This window comes from Lasioglossum baleicum, chromosome 7 (assembly GCF_051020765.1).
Source record: "Lasioglossum baleicum chromosome 7, iyLasBale1, whole genome shotgun sequence".
NCBI classification, from domain to species: Eukaryota; Metazoa; Arthropoda; class Insecta; order Hymenoptera; family Halictidae; genus Lasioglossum; species Lasioglossum baleicum.
The window spans coordinates 17,973,601-17,996,715 of record NC_134935.1 but is presented as its reverse complement, the minus strand read 5'-3'; the positions used below and the strand labels follow the sequence as shown (position 1 = coordinate 17,996,715).

At 40.3% G+C, this 23,115-nt stretch overlaps 3 protein-coding genes and 1 long non-coding RNA gene across 6 annotated transcripts; 1 reads left to right on the top strand and 3 right to left on the bottom strand.

Annotated features, from left to right (window-relative positions):
- Window positions 1-346: 346 nt before the first annotated feature.
- On the bottom strand, window positions 347-2,705 carry LOC143210482 (uncharacterized). Its single transcript, XM_076427374.1, has 4 exons — window positions 2,548-2,705; window positions 2,057-2,194; window positions 1,317-1,545; window positions 347-522 (listed from the first exon to the last, which is right to left on the bottom strand). Exons 2-4 carry the CDS (start codon window positions 2,133-2,135, stop codon window positions 471-473), a joined length of 360 nt encoding a protein of 119 aa, XP_076283489.1. The 5' UTR covers window positions 2,136-2,194; window positions 2,548-2,705; the 3' UTR covers window positions 347-470.
- Window positions 2,706-4,382: 1,677 nt separating this feature from the next.
- On the bottom strand, window positions 4,383-11,332 carry LOC143210619 (uncharacterized). Of its 3 annotated transcripts, none has more exons than XM_076427634.1 (4): window positions 11,098-11,328; window positions 10,005-10,170; window positions 9,469-9,734; window positions 4,383-6,212 (listed from the first exon to the last, which is right to left on the bottom strand). In XM_076427634.1, exons 1-3 carry the CDS (start codon window positions 11,237-11,239, stop codon window positions 9,479-9,481), a joined length of 564 nt encoding a protein of 187 aa, XP_076283749.1. In that variant the 5' UTR covers window positions 11,240-11,328; the 3' UTR covers window positions 4,383-6,212; window positions 9,469-9,478. The 3 variants fall into 3 exon arrangements, with proteins under 3 accessions (XP_076283749.1, XP_076283751.1, XP_076283750.1); XM_076427636.1 differs by lacking the exon at window positions 4,383-6,212 and adding an exon at window positions 9,160-9,330 and having other exon boundaries at window positions 11,098-11,332; XM_076427635.1 differs by lacking the exon at window positions 4,383-6,212 and adding an exon at window positions 9,160-9,341 and having other exon boundaries at window positions 11,098-11,331.
- Window positions 11,333-12,371: 1,039 nt separating this feature from the next.
- On the bottom strand, window positions 12,372-14,105 carry LOC143210668 (uncharacterized). Its single transcript, XR_013009312.1, has 3 exons — window positions 13,739-14,105; window positions 13,106-13,199; window positions 12,372-12,868 (listed from the first exon to the last, which is right to left on the bottom strand). It is a non-coding gene; the product is annotated as an uncharacterized LOC143210668 (long non-coding RNA).
- A 566-nt stretch (window positions 14,106-14,671) lies between these two features.
- Window positions 14,672-18,133, top strand: LOC143210812 (uncharacterized). Its single transcript, XM_076428004.1, has 9 exons — window positions 14,672-14,727; window positions 14,818-14,891; window positions 14,954-15,333; window positions 15,661-16,067; window positions 16,203-16,302; window positions 16,375-16,476; window positions 16,763-16,822; window positions 17,796-17,951; window positions 18,026-18,133. Exons 1-9 carry the CDS (start codon window positions 14,672-14,674, stop codon window positions 18,131-18,133), a joined length of 1,443 nt encoding a protein of 480 aa, XP_076284119.1.
- Window positions 18,134-23,115: the final 4,982 nt, after the last annotated feature.

Here is a 23,115-nt window from a genome sequence, read left to right as displayed (position 1 = left end):
TAATAGTAATAATAATCAATATTGGAATGATTGTGATATTTTATAAATAATATTGCCTCCTCAAGTAATATTAGACATATAAATTTTCATATTAATTCAATGATATTGTAAAACAATACGAAATTCTATATAAAATTTTCATAAATAATATTACCCCCTCAAATAATATTAGACATATCAATTTTAATATTAATTCAATGATATTTCAAAACAGTACGAAATTTTATATAAAATTTTTATCAAGTATTACTCCCTTAAATATATAAAATCTCATATTAATTTAATGATATTTTAAAACAATACTAAATTTTATATAGTAGGTTTAAATAAGGTAGCCGAGTCGGCGTTGCTGTGACACAGAAAATTTTTATTATACTTTTTGTTACAAGGCTTGGGTCCGAAAGTGAGCCGAAAGGGTATGGTCGGGATGGCTGTGTGAGGATCGTGCGGTTGTCCTCGGAGTGGAATTTTCATCGTTTTCGAGATTTCAGTAAGTATCCCGCGACGCCCATGTCCAGATACCTGCAATCGATCCATAGTCTCAAATAAAAACCGTGTCGCGCGTGCTGCACGCGTGATAGCTTAACCCAGGCATGCACAACTGGACGATTTGGGTGCGCGAGCTCTCTACTCGGCTCGTGAGCCGGCCGCGAGCTGGCTGGCACACGTAGGGTGGGGAGAACTGCAACAGGAGCCGCCCTTGAAGCTACGAGTTGTGCATGCCTGGTTCAAACCCTTAGCACTCGATTGGTGACTCTCAGAGGAGTCACCAAAAATTGCTGTACCATGATTCAATATATTGTTTACATTATGAAATATGTCGGTATCTAATCAATTACTAAACATTTAGGTATTGTATGAGCTATTATACCGATATCATATCTATAAAATTAAAAAAATCGTAGGGAATTGAAATATTCTAGCTAGGAAGAAATGTGTTCAATTTTCCAGTCAAAATAGAATTATTTTTCAATTTTGTTGCCAACAACCCCCTACTATTTGAAGTGTTTTGTCTGAAATTTACTTCAAAGGACAGTTCCTCGTCTGCTACTTATTTTAAACAATTTTGTTTGCTAATTATAATATATGAAATATAGTTCTCAAACTTTGTTGTAATTTATATGTGTTTTAACTAAACAATAAGAGAAAATAAATAAAGGAAGTACCCGTTTTATTAATACTTTTCCTTTCTCTGATGTCGAGTCACAAAGGAGTGCAAATAATTAATGATGCAACGACAGTCGCATCGAACGAGTGAAACAGCGATGCAACATATACGCTGCTCGTACAAGATATGTACACTTTCACCGGTCTACCTTTTCCGGAGAGTCGAGGTTTCGCGTTTCTGCTGCTTTTTTTCCGACACGATGCGAGTTCCATCGTCGGCGACGAATCTGGATGCGACTATGGTAGACTTCTCTGGCGGGCCGGTGGTGCCCGAAGGTATGTTTGTCAATCTTTTCCCCTGACGATTTTCTTTAGACTTTCTCCGAACGTTCAGGTCCGACGAGACTACGATCTCGTCGAATGTTTGACCGAAAACGGCTGAAACGTAAAGAACATGAATGCACTCCACTGTCAAAATGGAATCAAGGTGTGTAGCTGCGCGCGAGTATCGCGTTTCGACAATAAAATAGGTAAGAGCACGAACGAGAAACGCGAGTATTCCTCGTTTCGCTCGGTGAATGGATTCATGGTCTTCGCAGTCTCCGACCGTGACGCTCGACGGAAAGAAAATGCATTCGTTGTTAGTCAGCGGTGATTATTAAAATACGTGTAACAGAGATACTCGGCAAATGAGTCAGCAGATGAGAATTCCCCGTTCTTCAAAAAAATGTTTATCTATATCTGAATTGAAGTGTGATTTTGGGGTCTTCAGAAATTTAATTCGTTCTTCTCTATCTCCTACATGCTCTATCGTGATGCAATTTCGAAGTTTCCTTATTCATTTTCACGCGAGCGAACGATCTAGTTAGTCGTCTTCGTGCGTCAAGTACCGTTAAACGAGACGATTATTACTATAACTAAAGAGAAATCGGTAATGTTCGTTACTTACGTTTTTGATTAGGTTGTTGCTGGGCGTGGACGACGACGCAGGCTGCAGTGATCACCAAAAGGGCCAAAAGGTTCGCCATGTTGCGATAGTACAGATGTTTTTCTTCACTTTTTGACAGGGTCCGAAATGTAGTTAAACCTGCGGGGCGAGAGAACAAGGGGAAATTAGAGTGCGATCGGATGCGTGTGTCTCTCGCGACGCGGAAAACGTCACCGGAGGTCCCGTCCCCTTCCCAGTCCACCGTTCGACACACAGCTTCTTTCGCAACGGTTCGAACCGGGAATACCAATTGTGGGAGGTGGTTCGAGTCTACGATCGCGAGTTCGAACCGGTGACCAAGATGCAACGATAGAAACCGCGAAAACGTTCGAAGCGGATGGGAAGCGGAGTATAATCGTAAGAACTGGAGACGAGAGGACAACGAGGTAAGAGGTTCGACGAGAGAACGAATGATCGTGGAAGATGCACTTGGAGCCCGGGCTACGACTTACCGACGACTTGACCAGAAGATACTTTCCGAGTCGACAACCGCACGAGAAATGCGAGCACAATGCCGCGGAAGCCTTCAAGAGAGCATCGCGGATTTGCTATAGTGCGTGGTGAACAGGAACACGTCGGGGGTAAGGCGCCTCGGACCGTTCAACAAACTGTAGAACGTTGCACCGGACAGACCACTTTCTATTTCATTTTTTCCCCCCCGTTTTCGAACGTTCGTCTCGCTCGCTCGTTCGTTCCTCACGGGTGCACCAATACCGACCAGGCGGACCTGGACTGGTTTACCCGGTCGGCAGAGCCGTGCGCGTCCAGGAGCGGCTAAACAATGCTTAACGACCAGGAGACGGACCTTTAACGAGCCCCTTTAACGCATCTCCGGTGTCACGAACGTCACTTCTTTCGGCTACCGTGCATGTTTCTCGCGGCTTTGCTCGCGAAACACGTCTTTGCAAAAATCCGATCGAAAATTGCCGAGTGGTGCACAGCTGGCCATAATCGCAGATAGAGTAACTGTACCCATTTCTGTGATATCATGCTTCGATCGTACTTTATTTTGATATTATTCCTCATCTAGCATGAATTAATAATATGTGTAAGCATTGTGTGGCGGAACGATGTGATCTGAACATAAACAGAAAATTGGTCACCCTCGCCCTACTTAATACAACATAAGAAAATATTAAAGAATGAAATTGATAACATTTTGTACGTATCACTGCGGATGAGAAAGAGCCACATGCACCAATTACTACTGCGTACCCATTACTGATGTAGATCATTACGGTTTAACTGAAAAAAACATCTATATCACAGTAATAACCGAATACACTCTTTTAACAAATATTTTATGTTGTGAAGTTCACAGCATTTCACAATTGCATTGTAAACTGTTCTAAAGTTTTAGAAAGATTTCTGTCTTCTTTACAATATGGCAGAACCTGTAGCAAAGTAATAAAATTTGTTTGAGAGAGAGAGAGAGAGAGAGATTCGCAATATTTATAAATTATTCCAGGAATAGCGGGATATATAAAAGTCCGCAGTCTAGAAATAATACGTAATAAAAAGCGCTTGATTAGGCTCCACCAAGTGTACACGTCCACGTGCATACAAATGGTGGTACAGAACATGCGTACAGCCATTGCGTTGAAAGTTGAAACGCGATAGGAGAAGAGCGTGCATAAAGGAACTCCTCGAGAAGAATCGAGAAATCGCGGGACCGAGGATGCTGCGCAATTACGATGCAGGTTACGAGGCAATTTCCGTGCGAGCTTTAAAAGATACCGGCTGCCTGCCATAAATACAGGTTAATTTGCGATGCGAATTTTATGCGTACTTCCAGCGTTCGTCCCGTCGTGACACGTTTATCGCCGAACCAGTCACCATATATAAAAATGTCCCAAAATCAAACCGCTTCATTAACCCTTGAGTCGATTATCCATATCAGTTTAATAAATCCGGTGGACCGGTGCTGAAAGTGCCGCAATTTAATTATGGTCACTCGCGGGTTCTTAACACTGAGCTTGCGGAGAATTAAAAGTGACTGTTTTACATTTCTTTATAAACGTAACAAGAATGCACATTTTTAGCCGTTCTTTAAATAATATATTTCCAAAGAACTAAAGTTGCATAACTCCTTGTAGGTGTTTTTTAATAATCGTAAAAATAACACGGATGTTTTAAAACTTTTGCCGAACTCTGGTTTACATGCTCAGGGATTTAGACTGATTGGTTCCAGAGCCCTCTGATCATTACGCAGAAGTTGTAGAAGAGACTAGAATGATCCAAATAATCCAGTTAAGGGTTAACGAAACGTAAACAGAAAATAACTTATCTTGTTTGTTTTTCTGAATATTTTTAATAGATCAGAATAATACATTGACATTATACAATTCTTTTGATTTTCCTACTGCATTAAATTCAATCTACTCGATATCGTCACAAATGCATCAAATCTGCAGACTACTAACTATCACGCTACAGATCTTAAAGCATAAGAAAATGCGTAAAATTCAAGATAATAAAAATGTCACTGAAATTCATCTCTATGTAAAGAGTGTTTCGTATAATCATCTTTCATATAGACAGACCTTCGGGAATACGAATTTGCATAAACATCTGCAGTCTGGTGATTACTCTTTCGTCCATCCATGTGTCATTTAGGAATGTTTATGAATCTGAGCAAATAAGCGCGTGATTCAGCCACGGCGGCAATGGATGATTGCAAAGTGTAGAGACGACGATTACGAATGAACAAATGACGCGAATCAGCGTCTTCCGTCGTCAGCGTTTGGGAAACGGAAGAGGTCGGTCTGCGCGGCGTTTCCCGCCCACAATGCGTCAAACCGTGAGAGGCGTGTTAAGACGACAATTGGTTGAAATTAAAATGTTTTCTCTGTTTCGTCATGCCTTTCCTTCACAATGATAACTTCCACAGTATTATAATTGTAACGCGTAAGATATCTTAACGCTTATGTCAATAACCAATATTTTCTACGATACTCAATGACGTTACACTTTATAGTTTCCATACAAACTATACTTCATATGTAAATTAATCTGCGATCATCCAAGAACATAAAAGTCTACAATAATTTTGCTATTTGTCAACAGAAATATTAAAAGAATTGTAAAAAGAAATTAGAGCGTTAACCCTTTGCACTCGGAGCTACTTTAACTCGAGAATTAAACCTGTTAGGTCGGAAAGAATAATTCCATTCTATATTAATCTTTTTCTTTGTATGAATATAATTTTTCTTTGTATGTTTAGTAATTGATTAGACACCAACATATTTAATACTGTAAACAATATTTTGAATAATGGTACAGCAATTTTGAATGGTGACTCTGAGTCAGCACTCGAGTGCTAAGGGTTAAGCATAGTTATCATGGATCATCTGGAGTGTTTCGGCGGTGAAGTATCGAAAAACTAGAAAATCGATTTGACCTGTGGGAACGAGGCATGTCGAGCACGGTTGGAAATCAAGGCGGCGCGGCGTATCGACGGTAAACGTTTATTTGCGAGAACAGGTAACAGGCTGTTCGGCAAGAGAAAGTTCGTGGCGGAATCGGGACGCGAGCAGGATGATACAGGGCCTTGCGGATGATCGCGTGTGCAGATCAGGGCCCGGTCATTGCACGGCTCTCTCGGTTCGGATACGAATTTTCGGTGTTCGGTTTTTCGTTTTGTTTTGTTTTGGCGAGTTCTCTCTCCGGCTCTTTGGTCTCCCTTTGTGCTGTTCATCCTCGGGGCCCTTCGCTCGGCTCCTTTCGGTCCTTCTCCGCCCTTGCGCACCAGTCCTCGTTCCTCCCATATCTGGGATGCAGCGTCGCGATATTTTGTCGGTTTTATTTGCGAGAACATCTGGTGGTTTGCCCGCGCGGACAAAGGGAACTCGCTCCCAGGAAATCTTCAAAGATGGAGGGTGGTACGTGCGTCCGCCCAGGACCTCTTCCTTCGTATCCCCTCTCACGTCAGGCTGTTGCTGCTGCTGCGGTTGATTCGTTCTGTTTTACTCCTTCTTCTTCATCGGCTGCTTCGTTTACTTAGAACTAGTGACGTAGAATGTTTGTAAACAATGACCAACCACTGCCGTGAATCGGCGATCCCGGCGAATCGTTGCTCGAATAAATTAGGGTCAGCAGATGCTCGGGGCGACGAGACCTGTTGAAGAGAACCATTTTTAGTCAGCATCAAAATAAACCGTTATCTTTAAATTTTCAGAGAATTTTGTTGAAACTTGTGTGATACTGATGTTAGTGATAAGTAGACTGCGGATCTTTATGCAAAGTGAGAAATGTTTGCATTGATTGCAAGATACAGGAGCCAAATAGAAATTTCTTTCTTCTTTTAATCGTCTCTTATTAAGCTGAAATTAGCACACAGATGTCCTTAAATCTTCATAATTCCCTCATAATTTCCCTTCTTGTTCCCTCTTCTTTAAATTCACAAAAATGACACGTTGTTCAGTCCTACATTTTAACATAACTCTTCAATTAGCATTGGGAGAAATATGAAAAGTTTATTGATCACGAGAAACCCATTGGCTAGACTCCACGTTTCTCTGGGGGGGTTAATTGTATCGTCTGCATTGAAATCGATCCCCGAAATTCGACTTTAATATTTATCCTTTGTTGACACTCTTACCACGAGATATAATGCGCAGTTTAACGTGGCCGCGTGCGCGCGCGCGCTTTAAATGTAGTCAGAGTTTGTTTGTCGCACGCAATAATAACTGGAGTTGGCTCTTTCACGGTTAGGGTAGCCAAAAATCTACATTCTCCCGGCCATAGTCCCGAACATAAATAAATGTACGACGTGGAACCACTTGTGACCTTTAACCCTTCCCGGATGACCGCCAACAGGGAGACTTGGACACCGATTTGCATATCGGGTTTTGCCAGGACCGGCGCACTGTGGGCTGGATCCATTTTTTTTCATCTTCAATGTTTACAAGAATATTAAAAACACTACCCATGACAAAATGTATTTTCCAAAGGCTCCATTTTAATTTAGAATAAACTTGTTTAAAGCAATGTTTACATATCTCTGATCTCTCTACAAAACGTATTTATTAAAATTTCTATTTAGGTCCGCATAAAAAAATTGTAAAACGCAACTTTTAGTATTTTCTCTACATCCTGACCTAATGCAATTTTTGAAAAATTTCTTTTCACATCCTGTAGTAAACTAATTGCTCTAGCTTCCCAAAAAAGTTCAAATTGCATATTCCAATATTAAAAAAATTATGGCGTTTTTAAGAGTGTTCGAATATTAATGGGAGTGACTGTATATGTATATGATAGCCTTTTTAAATACTTGTAACTTAAGTGTTTAAGGGTCTTCTTTTTTTTTATCTCACAATGTTACTAACGTTCTCGTTATTCGCTATACTCTGTAACACTCTATAATGTACATTATGTTGTAATAAGTCTGATTTCCTAATAAAAGAAAACTAGCTATCGGACGAAGCGAAGACTTGTTTTTACAATTTTCTGAAGGCCCTCGATCGAATCGAGCATCATGTCTGCGAAACGGATTCGAGGATCGAGTTCGTGGACCGCGCGTAGGCGCGTTTCGAAATCAAAACAGACCGGTTCGTGGGCAGGGAGCGGAGGGGTCCGAGGGACCTTGTTGCTCGATTGCTAAGGTACCGGAGTTACTGGGCCCGACCGACAATATGGCGTCCCGATCCCTTTAAAACGAGTTAATCCGTCCCGTCTGGCCGTCTGCCGATCGCCTGAGAACCAAGAAGATTCATTTTCCCTTTGTCCATTCTTTTTCACACCGTACCAAAAGGAGCACGGCTCAATAGGACAATAGCGGGCAGCGCGCGCGTTTACGACGTCCCTTTTGCACAGGTTCAGCGCGCTTCGCACGCACGCGCGCGTATTGCGTGCGTGCACAAATACGTACACTCGGACGGTTTGCGCGCATTTGAATAATCGACGCGCGTACACACTGCGCTAGGCTGTGCTACGCTGGGCTGCGCTGTGCTGCACCGCGCTGCGCTTGTCTGCGTCCGTGTCGTTGTTTGGCTCTGTCGTGCGTCCACCGAGATCGTACGAGACTAGGGGAGAAACGAAGAAAGGAGGGAAAGAGACGTCAAAGCCACTCGACAAAAGTGACATATAAGCAAAGATTGTTGCATCTTCGAGCTGCAAACGAGCCGGTGCTCGGGACAGATGTTCCGATGCGCTGGTTTTTTGCGATCTACCCTGCTAAGTATGTGTCGGCGCGAGAGGCCTCGCGATCCAACAGGCGTTCTCGTTCAGGTTCCTTCCTTTTTCACCTCTAATTCGCCGGGTTCGTTAACCTCCCAAACTTTCTTCGCCGAGCCCACCGCAAGGTTCACTGATCGCGCTACACGGCTCTTCAAACTGTTAGGTGTTCTGGTTAGCTTCGATGACCTCCGTTAACACTTTATCTACCAGTAGCCTATTAATAGGCTTTTCAATAATTGTGCTGCACCAAATGGAAACTTGAAAATCTTCTTTTACACAATAATCCCGAAGGAAATTATTGGATTTTGTTATTGAGGGTGAGTTGTTGGTTCATGATTAAAATTGCTGTTGCTATTGAAGGATTCTTTGAAAAAATCCTCAGCCACGAACGATAGACTTTCAGCAATTATGGAATAATCACCGGTAGGTAATGTGTTAAGGTATACTTGTATAAACGTTACTCCCTCTCGAATTTTGATGATGATGTATAGTGAGGGTATCTAATTAAACTATTGGCCGCTTCTCTGTCTGTTCGACCGCATAATTTCCGCGAAAATCGCTTTAATTTTCGAATGTCACACGAGCATAATCAAATCGGCTCGCGTTCCGCTCGACCGATTGGTTCCTGGAATGCGCGCCGAAGCGTCGCTTGCCAATGAAACGGAAAAACGCGTCGATTAATCGACGCTAACTGGCGAGCGTACTCGACACGTTAACAGCGAAATCCGCGTACGCTCAGGTATTTTGCGCTCGGGGGAATTGCAGGAAGAACCGATTCGTCCCGGTTGCACGCGATCCTCGTTAAGTTTCACGGCACATACTGTCTACTAATAAACTCCTCGGAAAAAAGTCTAAAATCATGGCCCGTTAAAAATAAATGTGACCACAAGATGATGTGTTTATTTGCAATCAATCAATTTTTTTGCAAAGATTATAAGCAAATGTGGCGCATGTACATGTTTACATGTATTTCATCAAGATGGCGATCGGCTCAATTTTTTTTCTTACGCTATAGCCGCTGGAAAGACGGCTTCCTTCGGTCGAGTTATGATCTTAACCTTAAAACACCCTTAAAGAGTTGGGGGATGAAAGTTTCAAGGGTAGTAAAAGAATGTCGGTGGTGTTTTTCAAATAAATAATATATACAAATGTACTTAATTGCTGATCTCTGTGATTACGAATGAAGTGGAACTCACCGAAAAGGCCTTAGAAAATCGGCGGCTGTTGGGCACCCGATGATGATTCAGCGATACTAAACGATGCGGAGTATGGACCAAAGTTAAAGCTGGCGCTTTGTGCATTTGCTTGGCTGCCTCCTCCGCCTCCAGACGGTCCATTAAATCCACTAGATTCTGCGTTTGCCGAAGCTACCGATCCTCCGAATCCATTAGATCCAGCAGAAGCCTGAGCTGTGGACTCAGACGAGCCACCAGATGGGTAAAATCCTGGCTGTGGTCCGAATCTATACAATCAATATAAAAACTGTTATATGTATGGACCAGCTAGCGTGACCACCTCAATTATTTCGGTTATTAAAGGATCATTAATGGACCAAACAAAATCTTGTTTGTCATAGATCACGCCTGGGCAATTGGTGCTCCGAGAGTCGATGTCGTAGAATTGGCTATTCCCACCTGGCCGACCAATGCGAGTCGGCCTGTCGCACAGTGGTCCGGATTGGAAAATCGAGAGACATTTCGTCGAAAAGTAGAACGTAGATGTGGGCGCTTACCCTTCTCCGCCGCATCCAAATTCGCCGCAACCCTCTGGCCTCTGATGTCTATGGTGATGTCTATGATGGTTCTCAAAACGGCGATCGTCGTCAAATTCTGGAAAAGGGGCGAAACCACCCTCGCCAGCGAATCCAAATTGAGGGGATCGTTGTGCTCTCTTTACATCTGCGAACCGAAAGATACTGATAACTAGACTGCGGATTTTATGCATTTATGACAAAGATGGAGAGGTGTAATTTCAAACAGTGAAAACATTAAAAGAATTTCAAAATACTATTACATTATTTTCGGCCTATTAAATATATTAAGGAAGAAAATACATTTTTATTTCATTGCAGTTTGTTGCAATTGAAGTAGAATATTTTTATTTTGCATAAAGATCCGCAGTCTACTGACAACGCATAATCGTTATGCCGAACTCACACGGACCTCTCCGGTTCCACGCGACACTATTCACACGAATGTAGAAAAACCCTAAAACCCTTTGACATTCTAACAAATATCAAATTTTCCGAGCGAGTGGCGCGGGCACACTTTCCGAAACTACATGGTGGCTGAAAAGTTCCCGGAATTTTTTAAAGCATTTCAGCAGCATAAAAATACCGCGCAAACGAATGAATCCACACACTTGACCGAATAATAAGTTTTATTCATTCATTAACAATGAAATGAACCGAAAACATTTACAAGAAATGTTTCGAAATTGCCTCCTTTTAATTCGATACATTTACGGACCCGCTTTCTAAAATTCCCGACGAAAAATCTCGTTGATGGTGATTGCCTGAAGAAGGTTCTTTTCACGGATGAGAAAATTTTTACGGTCGAATCCCTGCACAACCGTCAAAATCACCGCCAGCTGCTCGAGAAGGGCTAGCAGAAGACTTCGGCCGGGAAAAATTTACTTTTGGCCACAAGAAACGGGTTCCCTGACTACTAATTTCATGATATGCAATTTTGGGGGTTTCGTCCACCTATTTTACGGTTCTGGCCCACTGTGTGCCGCGTGTAAACACTGTTCTCCGATTTTAAAAGTGGTCCATGTGAGTTAGAAGTTAGCCGACTAGTTCGACCGATAACAGGATGAAGACCGACCAGTTTCCACAGCTGTGATCAGCTGCTGTTGCAGCGGGTTCAGCGCAGAGGATCCATCAGCGGTGAGCACTTCCGTCGGTTTTGCGGGACATACGACGAAGAACGCGCACAGCAAAGCTACCGGGAGGAACCGCGACGTCATGTCGACGTGATTACTTAGTCTAAACGTTCTACCAAAGAGACGCAAAACACGAATCGAAGAAAGTCGACGGTACACAGCGTTTTTATACGACGAGGTCCCTTCACCGTCGAAATCGTTGGAAGACACCCGGCGGCGGGTTCGGAAGACGTCCGACGATCATTTGTCATGGACACCTAACGAGTGGACGTCCTTACAGTCCAGGGACGATCGAAAGTGGTCCAAGAAAGCGTGCGGCTTAGTCTAAGGACGCTAATCGATACGTCGATTTTGTGTTGTCGAACGTGTGCCCGATTCGGGGAATCGCTTGGTCAAGGGGACCAGGGAATTCAAACATACTCTCGAAAGGCCTCCTCGCGAAAGTTGCGACGTCGCTTATGTTTTATTCATTTTATTCCGGGATTTCCGGCGTTACAATCCGAGTTTATTGGTTATTGCGCGACTATTTTTCTCTGCTATCGCTTGACGGAATATACATATATTATATTTACGGTGTATACCAAGAAGCATCAAGTTGTTTCAAAAGTTCTCTTCGAAATGTGCTCACTCGACGTCGTTATGAGCTCTGTGTACAAAGTTGCATTCAATTTCTGCCTGGTACCCTACGGATGTAATCTATATGTACATATGCAACTATTGATTTAGCTAAACAGAATTTAACCCTTTGCACTCGGAGCTATTTTAACTCGAAAATTAAACACTTCTTCCGCCCCAGTATAACTTCATTCTATACGATTCTTTTCTTTTGATAGATATGAAATTGATATAATACCTCATACAATACTTAACTGTTTAGTAATTGATTAGATTCGAATATATTTAACCTTTCTAGTACTGTGCCGGAGTAATTTTTAACTGGGAACATCCAAATTGTCATTTAAGTCAATTTGTGGCAATGAAACTACTTAACTGAATAGCTGTTCCATTGAGCATATCGGAAACTAATGTGTCTACACGAGATATCATCAAAAGTAAATTTTTAAAAATAATTAATAATGTAATAATGTAAACACTATTTTGAATAATGGTACTAAGGGTTAAAAAATTACTTTTTTTACTTTCCTATGAGGTTATCAGTGAGAGAACGATAATATACATGTGACGTGATAATTTTAATATTATAGTTGGGCTACAAAATAGAAACGCACAAGTTATGAAAAATATTCTGGAATGTTGTATTTCACAATTTGTTGAAAATGTTTCGTATAAATGAAGAACACCTTACTTATCTTACGCATTTTACTAGTAACATACGCAACAAAATTGTGCCAGTAAAATATTATACAAATATGGAGATTATACGTACATTTCGTAAGAACAATATAATACGCTGTTTTCTTAAAGTCTCGAAGATTTCGTTAACAGAACCATCCTTATCTATCGATTCTGCATAGAAATAATGGATTTTCCAAAAAATTTCAGTCTTGTCGTATCTCTCCACCACGTTACGATAGCAGACAGAGAAGTCCATCTCAAATGATTAATTTATTGACATTTAAATCGATTATAAAATTTATCATTTCCATTGGTTAACAACCCAGACCAGGATGGAGATTGTGTGGGTGGTGACGATGCGTGGAGGCCGAAGAATGAGCGAAGGCTATGTTCCCCAAACGCGTTTGCAAGCTGAAACTGCAAGGTGAATGATCAAAAAATATTCATTGTTCATATATTTTCATGTCGACATTTAACATGAGTAGCAAAAAGGAATAAATACTTCTAGAGTTTTATACAATGCTGTCGCCTTGTACTACTACACTAAATGGAGTGGGTGTTTTAACTTTAACAGAAGAAATAAATGCTTATATACGTGACTACTATTTTAGTTTATAGATTATAGATTACTATTTATGAATTTTCGCGACTTACCTGGTGCTGTGCGCCTTAGTCTTACAAGGGGACACGTGTCTTTTGCCTCTTGCGACATCGCCCTTAACCGTTGTGTTTTCCTTGAGCTTTATACCTATGGAAAAATGCAATTATATTATTATTTACTGTGATTATTGCGACACTCACGATCAAATTCGATAGGAAAGAAATTTAAAATACTGTTTTTCGCAATTGCGGTTCTAAAGTTTCAATAAAACGGTATTTTGAACAAGAAGTGAAATTTTCACTTCGAATTCACGACGAAAATCGTGAAAATCTGCCATTTTTACCATCTTTAAACGTTTGTAACTCATTGCAATGTCGGCTGATTTTCACGAAATTTTCAGAATATGTTTAATCGACACAGATCCACGAAGCGTATTTCTTAAATTTTCAATACAGGCCCACATAAAAAAGTTGTAAAATGCAACTGTTAGTGTCTTCTCTACAATTCCGATCAATTGCGATTTTAGAAAAATATTTTATTTCACATCCTGTAGCAAACTAATTATTCTAGCTTCCCCTATTTCCGAAAGTACACACACGATTTTATAAAATAGACTGTTCACTGGTTAAGATTATATTTAGCCGAGTTCTAGATTGATAAATGTTTTATATTTCATGTGACCTTACTTGTTAACGGTGCTAGTTCGTTTCCTGAGGGACGAGATACGACGAAAGTAACTGCGATTGCTAGAAGCAGCAACAGGACGACGGACTTCATTCTGGCAGAGAGTCTGGTGCAAAACTGAATTAGATGGACGCTTTCCACCTCGAGTTTATTTTCCAGTATTGGGGGTTTCCAAGGAATCTATTTGTTTCCGAGCTCGGGTTCGATTTATGGGCCGTCTTGGCCTGCGGATTGTCTGCAGCGTACCCATTCTCGGTCCTAGAACTTCGGAAGACCGCTCGGTGGCAATACAATGGAGCTGCGCATGTGGGAACAATGATCAGGTATAAGAATAGTAGCCCTTGGAATTACCGTTTTCCATGTATTAATATTCGGACTCTCCAAAAAAGACAGCAACTTTGTAAATATTGTACTATACGATTTGAACTCTTTTGGGAAGCTACAGCAACTAGTTTTCTACAGGATGTGATAAGAAAATGTTTTCATAAATTGCAATTGAACGGTATTGTAGAAAAGATACTAAAAGTTACATTTTACAATTTTTTTATGTGTGCCTACATTGAAAATTTAAAAAATACGTTTTGCAGACCTGTGTGAATTAAACATATTCTGAGTAAAAATCGGTCGACGTTGCAATGAGCTACAATCTAGCTGCAATGAGCAATACATCTAAGGATTCTTACATCTATCAATGTCTGTCTTTTTTCCCCGAACCAACTGATTTCGATGAAACTTTCACAGTGCATATAATTCACACGTAATGAGACACAAACATATTCATTTCCCCACAAATTGTGATTGCGTTCCCCACGAATTGTGAGACTGAACACAAGAGAAATGCTCAGACTACCAACACTGGCAACATGCTTCAAGATCATCAAATATGCTTCTGTTAATCACGGGGTAGAGAACGAGTGATTGGCGTAGACCGAAGAATGACTATGAAGTCCCAGGCTCGCGTGGATGAGAAATCCAAGAAAAATCAATGGAGGTAGGAAATAAAGCTCCTGCACTATCATTACCAATGCTGTTACAATAACCCTACGTTGTCCTTATCTCGGAATAACTGTAAATATTGCAGCACCGTTTATCAATTCATTTGCCTTATACTTCCTCCGTTGGAAACGTGTTCCCACCTCAGACTATCAAATGCACGTATCAGGGAAAAGTCGGGACTTCAATAATCGACCGGGAGTAAAATGTTTCGTGCATTGTAGTGTTAACGTCATTATCGAAGCAATCCGAACAGGGATTATCTCTTCTGCTCGGGAACAGTCGGTTGTTCTCCAGTTTTCGCTGTAAGATGTTTGCGAACGTGACACCGAAGAAGGCTATCACCTTCACCAAATACAGCGTGATTTTGTGCTGCGGTTGGCCACTCCCTTCGAGAGCTCCTAAAAGTCACTTTTACTTTTATGTGATCGCGAAAGTGCTGATTTCTTTAAGTACCATCTCAGTGATCTTGCCTGTGTTTTGGTCGCTTTTACTTTACATCCATGATCCAGTCCGTACCGGCAAGACATTCGGTCTTCTAACTGCCATGTGTCAGACCGTCGTGTATATAATCGTCTGTAGTTTTCAACATGACCATTATCAGGTGAGACATTTCTACTTTCCATTCACAGCATAAAGACAGACACGATTAACTTTTTAACTGGGGATGGGGACCATAATATCTTGTTAACTATTACGTTTAGGACATATGAAGGCGAACACATTTTCACGCAGAATTTCATACTCTATAGATGAAACACCTTCGCCCATCTAAAAAATGTTTCCACGACAATACTTCCTTCTCAATAGAATGCATGTTTTGTATATCAGTTTGTTCGTAATATTACAAACAACAAAAATATTCAAGGTGGTCATAGTTGTTGGTCAAGCTTGTATTAAACATTATTTACATGTACCATAAACGTTTCAGCGATTAATCGAGGAAATGACCGACTATGTGGAGAAAGCAAAACTGTACGAAATGGTTATCTTCCAACGATACCTGGACACGTATTCCTCATTTCTCGGGATCACCACAATAAGTTTTTACGTTGCCGCGACGGTCATTGTGATTTCAACCTTGTTCACAGACCAGCCATTCCCTGTAATCGCCGAATTCCCATTCCGCGTCGATTACGAACCCGTCAGGTCAACTATTTTCCTAAATATTGCTTTCGTTGCTTTGCAAAATGTTGCCAGCGTGAGCTTGAACACGCTGACAGCGTTGCTGGTTCTATTCGCTGCGGCAAGATACGACATAGTGATGCTAGAGTTGCAATCGGCTGTCACTGTCGCCGATTTAAAGGAATGCATGAGAAAGTATCGCGAAGTTAAAAGGTAAAGTGTCGCAAAAATCGTCGTTCTCTCTTTTAAGATAATTCTTGTTCGTTCTCTTTACGACGTATTGCGACCCTTTGCATTGAGTTATAAAGCTCAGTTATAAAGTTCTTCATTTATAACACCCCAATTTAGGTGTGCACTAGATACCATTGACGGTGTCCAATACGTGACATTGGTCACACTACTTTTCAGTAGCGTGATTCTTGTAAATGCCGGTCTTAATCTCATTGGTGTAAGTACTTAAGTAACATAGGTTCATCGGAAATAGACGGCGATGTTATTAAAATGAAACATTTCTTAACAGCGTCGAGAATTTTTAATAAAATGTCAAAATGTATTTGTGGCTTCGACGGCATTGCTGGAAGTCTTTTCGTGTGTGTTGCCAGCCGATCGTCTAATAGAAGCGGTGAGTTGTTAATTGGCGACAAATTACTGGAAACAATTCATTAAAGGGCTAAGTATAACCCCATCAACTGTACTTCTTTGGAACATCAGTGAGTACTTTTAGGGTTTCGGTTTAAACGATTTGGCTGCACTTCACAGTAGGGAAACAAGAAATGTTTAACTTTTTAGTATATTATCCTGTACATTTTGACGAGAAAATGACGAAAATCCAAGTTTTTATCTTCGGAATCCACAGGTTCAAAATTTATGTTTGTTTAAAGTTCAGTGATTTTCATCGTCTTTGATAGGTATATGCGCCGCCATGCTGTGCTGCGAGCGCAACCGTTAGATGGCAGAGCAAGCTCGCGGTGATGTCAATAATGTAGAGCGGCTATCTTTGAGATGTGCACTTTGTTTTGGGAGAAGTTGTCAACGAACAATAATTAAAATGTACAAAATCATATATAAGTTGGTTGGTGGTTACCTTGACGATTACGCTTGGAAATCTACGTTATCGACAGCAGCGCGTGCTTGTGGTGCCTCCAATCGGCTGCGCTCTTAGACGACGCGCAAGGCTAACAACATGCGCCCTTACCTGTAAAAATCTACATGATTATAATACATATAAAAAAGTGAAAAATTTCTTGTTTCCTCACACAGGTGAAGTTTACCCGGTTCTCGTGTACTTTACTGATTGCGCACATAGTAGCTGCCAAAGATAATTTAATTATTATCTATTCTAAATATTTACTTATATGTATTTAGTAGTTGTTCATTTTCCTAAAGGTGGGATCGCCTAGCTTAGGTGTCCTAACCGCGTCTGGACATGGCGTTTTGCGATTCATAATCCACTTATCGTTCCTGCTGTGTGTCCAGAAGCACAAGTTACCGTTCCTGACGAATGGAGTATAAGAGGCACAAGGATCGGAAAACGTTGCGTCCTGACGCGCTTAGGAGATTCCACCTTTACAATGGTAGTAGTACAGACGAGAAATCTCGTCTGTGGTCATAGTATGAAATATGAATCAACATGATTTTCTTATTCAGATGTTATTATACTACTTAATTAACTCTATAGGAGTACTGAGCTATTAACCCCCACGTGAAAATCTAAAGGTCCTAGAGACTCCTCGAACCTACGGTTCTTTTTGTATATTTACCGCGAAGAAAATTGTTTGTCACGGTACGTTTTATTGTGTTTGAATATGTTACGCTGTAGAAAAAAGATATTATACACTGTAATTATTTACCGCACCAGTGTCGCTTAGAAAAAGAATGGAAAGTCTTCTGAATAAGAAAATTTTACTAACGTTAATTGCTCAAGTATGATTTACTCATCAGAGTACAGGCACAATTCGGAGTGTCTACGATGTGAAGTGGTACGAACGAGATTTAAGTGTGCAGAAAACTGTGTATCAGATGTTGGTGCCGCAGAAGCCGGTAATCATCAGCTTCTTATTCGTCGTTCCAGAACTATCTTTGAACTATTATTGTTCGGTATAAATTTATACATACTTTTTCATCTGTAACTTGTCTTTGTACCATTCTCTACAAGCTCTTCGATCTTTTAGTACATTTCAAACGCTTTCTCCCTATTCACTGCTCTTCGTCTTGTACTGAGTGAAACAGACGACGCAGCGTCATCCAATAATTTTAACACCACCTGTTGCTACAATTGACACCGTTTGTTACGTTAAATATTATTAAACACCAACGTTATGTTACACACCATGCAGTAAAGTGACAAAATATTGATTACCGGCATTAAACATGATCCTAACATTGTCCTATGCATGTAAAGAATACGACGTTCATTTGACGGTGTGCGTTGATGACGAGCATATTACTTAATCACATCAGTAGATTACGGAAGTTTATGCAACTGCAATTTGAAATTATTCATTTTATAAGAATAGTTTAAATGAACGGGTTTTCGACGGGAATATTGGTGATTACAGCAAATTGAAAATACGTTGATCCTTGTACATATTTTCCATATATTTCGTATATATTCTCTACATTTAGCTCTTAATCTGCATATTTCTTGCGCATAAAGAGTTTGGTTATACCGTAAGCAGCAGTATTGCTTTGCATAATATTTACATATAATTTGCGAATTCGAAGCACACGACACCTGAGTAAACTTTCGCAGTCTAGGTATTTTTAAATATTTAATTATAAATTGTGACGTCACAAAATATTTATAAATAAATGAATATTTAATTTCTTCTTAAAATTCTTCCAATAAATTCGAAGGGTGGTTTCTACACGCAACGATTGTGCAGTTAATTTGATTATTCAGTTGTATGGGAAAGCCACATTTCCTGTGCTGTTTCAAAACCTGTTTCCGTATATGATAACTCACAATTACCTATCTGCATCCTAAGCCATTATTATTCCACACAATCATATTCATTTCCACACGAATTGTGAGACTGAACACATGAGAAATGTTCAGACTATCAACACTGGCAACATGCTTCGAGATCATCAAATATTCTTCTGTTAATCACGGGGTAAAGAATAAGTGATTGGCGTAACTCGATGAATCACTATGAAGTCCCAGGCTCGCGTGGGTGAGAAATCCAAGAAAAATCAATGAAGGTAGGAAATATCTCTCTTGCACTATCATTACCTCCGCCCTACGCTGTTACAAAAATTGCAACATTTCCCACCTACCCTACGTGGCCCTTACCTCGGCATAACTGTAAATATTGCAGCACCGTTTATCAATTCATTTGCCTTATACTTCCTCCGTTGGAAACGTGATCCCTCCTCAGACTATCAAATGCACGTATCAGGGAAAAGTCGGGACTTCAATAACCGACCGGCAGTAAAATGTTTCGTGCATTGTAGTGTTAACGTCATTATAGAAGCAATCCGAACAGGGATTATCTCTTCTGCTCGGGAACAGTCGGTTGTTCTCCAGTTTTCTCTGTAAGATGTTTGCGAACGTGACACCGAAGAAGGCTATCACCTTCACCAAATACAGCGTGATTTTGTGCTGCGGTTGGCCGCTGCCTTCGACAGCTCCTAAAAGTCACTTTTACTTATATGTGATCGCGAAAGTGCTGGTTGCTTTCAGTACCATCTCAGTGCTCTTGCCTGCGTTTTGGTCGCTTTTATTTTACATCCATGATCCAATCCGTACCGGCAAGACATTCGGTCTTCTAACTGCCCTGTGTCAGACCATCTCGAATATAATCGTCTGTAGTTTTCAACATGATCATTATCAGGTGAGACATTTCTACTTTCCATTCACAGCATAAACACAGACTCGATTAACTTTTTAACTGGGGATGGGGACCATAATATCTTGTTAACTATTACGTTTAGGACATATGAAGGCGAACACATTGCTACGCAGAATTTCATACTCTATTGATGAAACACCTTCGCCCATCTAAAAAATGTTTATACGACAATACTACCTTCTCAATAGAATGCATGTTTTGCATATCAGTTTGTTCGTAATATTACAAATGACAAAAATATTCAAGGTGGTCATAGTTGTTGGTCAAGCTTGTATTATACATTATCTACATGTACCATAAACGTTTCAGCGATTAATCGAGGAAATGACGGACTATTTGGAGAAAGCAAAACTGTACGAAATGGATATCTTCCAACGATACCTGGACACGTATTCCTCATTTCTCGGGATCACCACAATAAGTTTTTACGTTGCCGCGACGGTCATTGTAATTTCAACCTTCTTCACAGACCAGCCATTCCCTATACTCAGCAAATATCCATTCCGCGTCGATTATGAACCCGTCAGGTCAACTATTTTCATAATTGGTGCTTTCGTTGCTTTTGAAAATGTTGCCAGCGTGAGTTTGAACACGCTGACAGCGTTGCTGGTTCTATTCGCTGCTGCAAGATACGACATAGTGATGCTAGAGTTGCAGTCGGCTGTCACTCTCGCCGATTTAAAGGAATGCATAAAAAAGTATCGCGAAGTGAAAAGGTAAAGTGTCGCAAAAATCGTCGTTCTCTATTTTAAGATAATTCTTGTTCGTTCTCTTTACGACGTATTGCGACCCTTTGCATTGAGTTATAAAGTTCAGCTATAAAGATCTTCATTTATGACACCCCAATTTAGGTGTGCACTGGATACCATTGGCGGTGTCCAATACGTGACTTTGGTCTCCCTACTTGCCAGTAGCGTGATTCTTGTAAATGCCGGTCTTAATCTTATTGGTGTAAGTACTTAAGTAACATAGGTTCATCGGAAATAGACGGCGATGTTATTAAAATGGAACATTTCTTAACAGCGTCGAGACTTTGTAATAAAATGTCAATTTGTATTTGTGGCTTCGACGGCATTGCTGGAAGTCTTTTCGTGCGTGTTGCCAGCCGATCGTCTAATACAAGCGGTGAGTTGTTAATTGACGACAAATTACTGGAAACAATTCATTAAAGGGCTAAGTGTAAACCCAACGACTGTACTACTTTCGAACATCAGTGAGTACTTTTAGGGTATCGGCTTAATCGATTTGGCTGAACTTCACAGTAAGGAAACAAGAAATGTTTAACTTTCTAGAATATTATCCTGTAGATTTTGACGAGAAAATGACGAAAATCCAAGTTTTTATCTTCGGAATCCACAGGTACAAAATTTATGTTTCTTTAAAGTTCAGTGATTTTCATATAGTTTTTGATAGGTATAGGCGCCGCCATGCTGTGCTACGTTAGATGGCAGAGCAAGCTCGCGGTGATGTTGATAATGTAAAGCGGCTATCTTTGAGATGTGCACTTTGTTTTGGGAGAAGTTGTCAACGAACAATAATTGAAATGTACAGATTCATATATAAGTTGGTTGGTGGTTAGCCTGACGATTACGCTGGGAAATCTACGTTATCGACAACAGCGCGTGCTTGTGGTGTCTCCAATCGGCTGCGCTCTTAGACGACGCGCGACGCTAACACATGCGCCCTTACCTGTAAAAATCTACAAGATTATAATACATATAAAAAAAGTGAAAAATTTCTTGTTTCCTCACACAGGTGAAGTTTACCCGGTTCTCGTGTACTTTACTGATTGCGCACATAGTAGCTGCCAAAGATAATTTAATTATTATATATTCTAAATATTTACTTATATGTATTTAGTAGTTGTTTATTGTCCTAAAGGTGGGATCTCCTAGCTTAGGTGTCCTAGCCGCGTCTGGACGTGGCGTTTTGCGATTCATAATCCATTTATCGTTCCTGCTGTGGGTCCAGAAGCACAAGTTACCATTCCTGACGAATGGAGTATAAGAGGCACAAGGATCGGAAAACGCTGCGTCCAGACGCGCTTAGGAGATTCCATCTTTACAATGGACGAGATATCTCGTCTGTGGTCAAAGTATGATATATGAATCAACATGATTTTCTTATTCAGATGTTATTATACTACTTATTAACCCTATAGGAGTACCGAGCTATTAACCACCACGCGAAAATCTATAGGTCCTAGAGACTCCTCGAACCTACGGTTCTTTTTGTATATTTATCGCGAAGAAAATTGTTTGTCACGGTACGTTTTATTGTGTTTGAATATGTTACGCCGTAGAAAAAAGATATTATACACTGTAATTATTTACCGCACCAGTGTTGCTCAGAAAAAGAATGGAAAGTCTTCTGAATAAGAAAATTTAACAAACATTAATTGCTCAAGTATGATTTACTCATCAGAGTACAGGCACAATTCGGAGTGTCTACGATGTGAAGTGGTACGAACGAGATTTAAGTGTGCAGAAAACTGTGTATCAGATGTTGGTGCCGCAGAAGCCGGTAATCATCAGCTTCTTATTCGTCGTTCCAGAACTATCTTTGAACTATTATTGTTCGGTATAAATTTATACATACTTTTTCATCTGCAACTTGTCTTTGTACTATTCTCTACATGCTCTTCGATCTTTTAGTACATTTCAAACGCTTTCTCCCTATTCACTGCTCTTCGTCTTGTACTGAGTGAAACAGACGACGCAGCGTCATCCAATAATTTTAACACCACCTGTTGCTACAATTGACACCGTTTGTTACGTTAAATATTATTTAACGCCATCGTTATGTTAAACACCATGCAGTAAAGTGTAAAGTAAAATCTTTAAAGTTTAAAGTCTTTCCTTGGAATACTACTGCTCCGTATGTGTTCACTTTATATTCAAACTCATTTTGTACGTATCCACAGACATTTAAATATTAATTATGTTATTTCAGTACATTTCAAGCACAGTCTCCTTCTTCACTGCTACGCGAATGATAGTTGCCGAAGACTCAGATTTTGTGTCATCCAAAGCAACTAATAGTTCATGCTGCATTGATTAAATGCACGTAGTTTAGAAGTCATGCCAATGTAGTTGAGGCTTAATTTTCAGAAATAAAGGTACAGCTGCGTTAGATATCCATTTTGTTTGTTTTCTGAAATACAATCGTTGAGAATTTAGATCACTTGTCGTTTAAAATGTATTCGGACTTACTTGAATAAGATTGTGCGTGAGCAGGATATTATGTCAGACTGAAACAGTCGTTTCAATATTTTCGTTCAACAAGACCGTTATGAACACAGTCGTTCAAAAAAGAGTTTCTTTAAAATTGACATTCACAACTTGCCATGAAAGAAACGTTCTCTAAAATTATCCTGTACATGCATGCGTTAACCAATGTAATTGAAA

Excerpts from the sequence above, each read along its gene's own strand:
- LOC143210482 (XM_076427374.1), bottom strand. The coding sequence starts at position 2,135 with ATGGCGAACCTTTTGGCCCTTTTGGTGATCACTGCAGCCTGCGTCGTC. Across the intron at positions 1,546-2,056 it reads GCAACAACCTAATCAAAAAC|CCGTTTTCGGTCAAACATTC; the intron begins GTAAGTAACGAA and ends TTTACGTTTCAG. Across the intron at positions 523-1,316 it reads ACCTCGACTCTCCGGAAAAG|GTATCTGGACATGGGCGTCG; the intron begins GTAGACCGGTGA and ends GATCGATTGCAG.
- LOC143210619 (XM_076427636.1), bottom strand. The coding sequence starts at position 11,239 with ATGACGTCGCGGTTCCTCCCGGTAGCTTTGCTGTGCGCGTTCTTCGTC. Across the intron at positions 10,171-11,097 it reads GATCACAGCTGTGGAAACTG|ATGTAAAGAGAGCACAACGA; the intron begins GTCGGTCTTCAT and ends TTCGGTTCGCAG. Across the intron at positions 9,735-10,004 it reads TTTGGATGCGGCGGAGAAGG|ATTCGGACCACAGCCAGGAT; the intron begins GTAAGCGCCCAC and ends TTGATTGTATAG.
- LOC143210812 (XM_076428004.1), top strand. The coding sequence starts at position 14,672 with ATGACTATGAAGTCCCAGGCTCGCGTGGATGAGAAATCCAAGAAAAAT. Across the intron at positions 16,068-16,202 it reads AAGTATCGCGAAGTTAAAAG|GTGTGCACTAGATACCATTG; the intron begins GTAAAGTGTCGC and ends ACCCCAATTTAG. Across the intron at positions 16,823-17,795 it reads GATGGCAGAGCAAGCTCGCG|AGTACAGGCACAATTCGGAG; the intron begins GTGATGTCAATA and ends TTTACTCATCAG.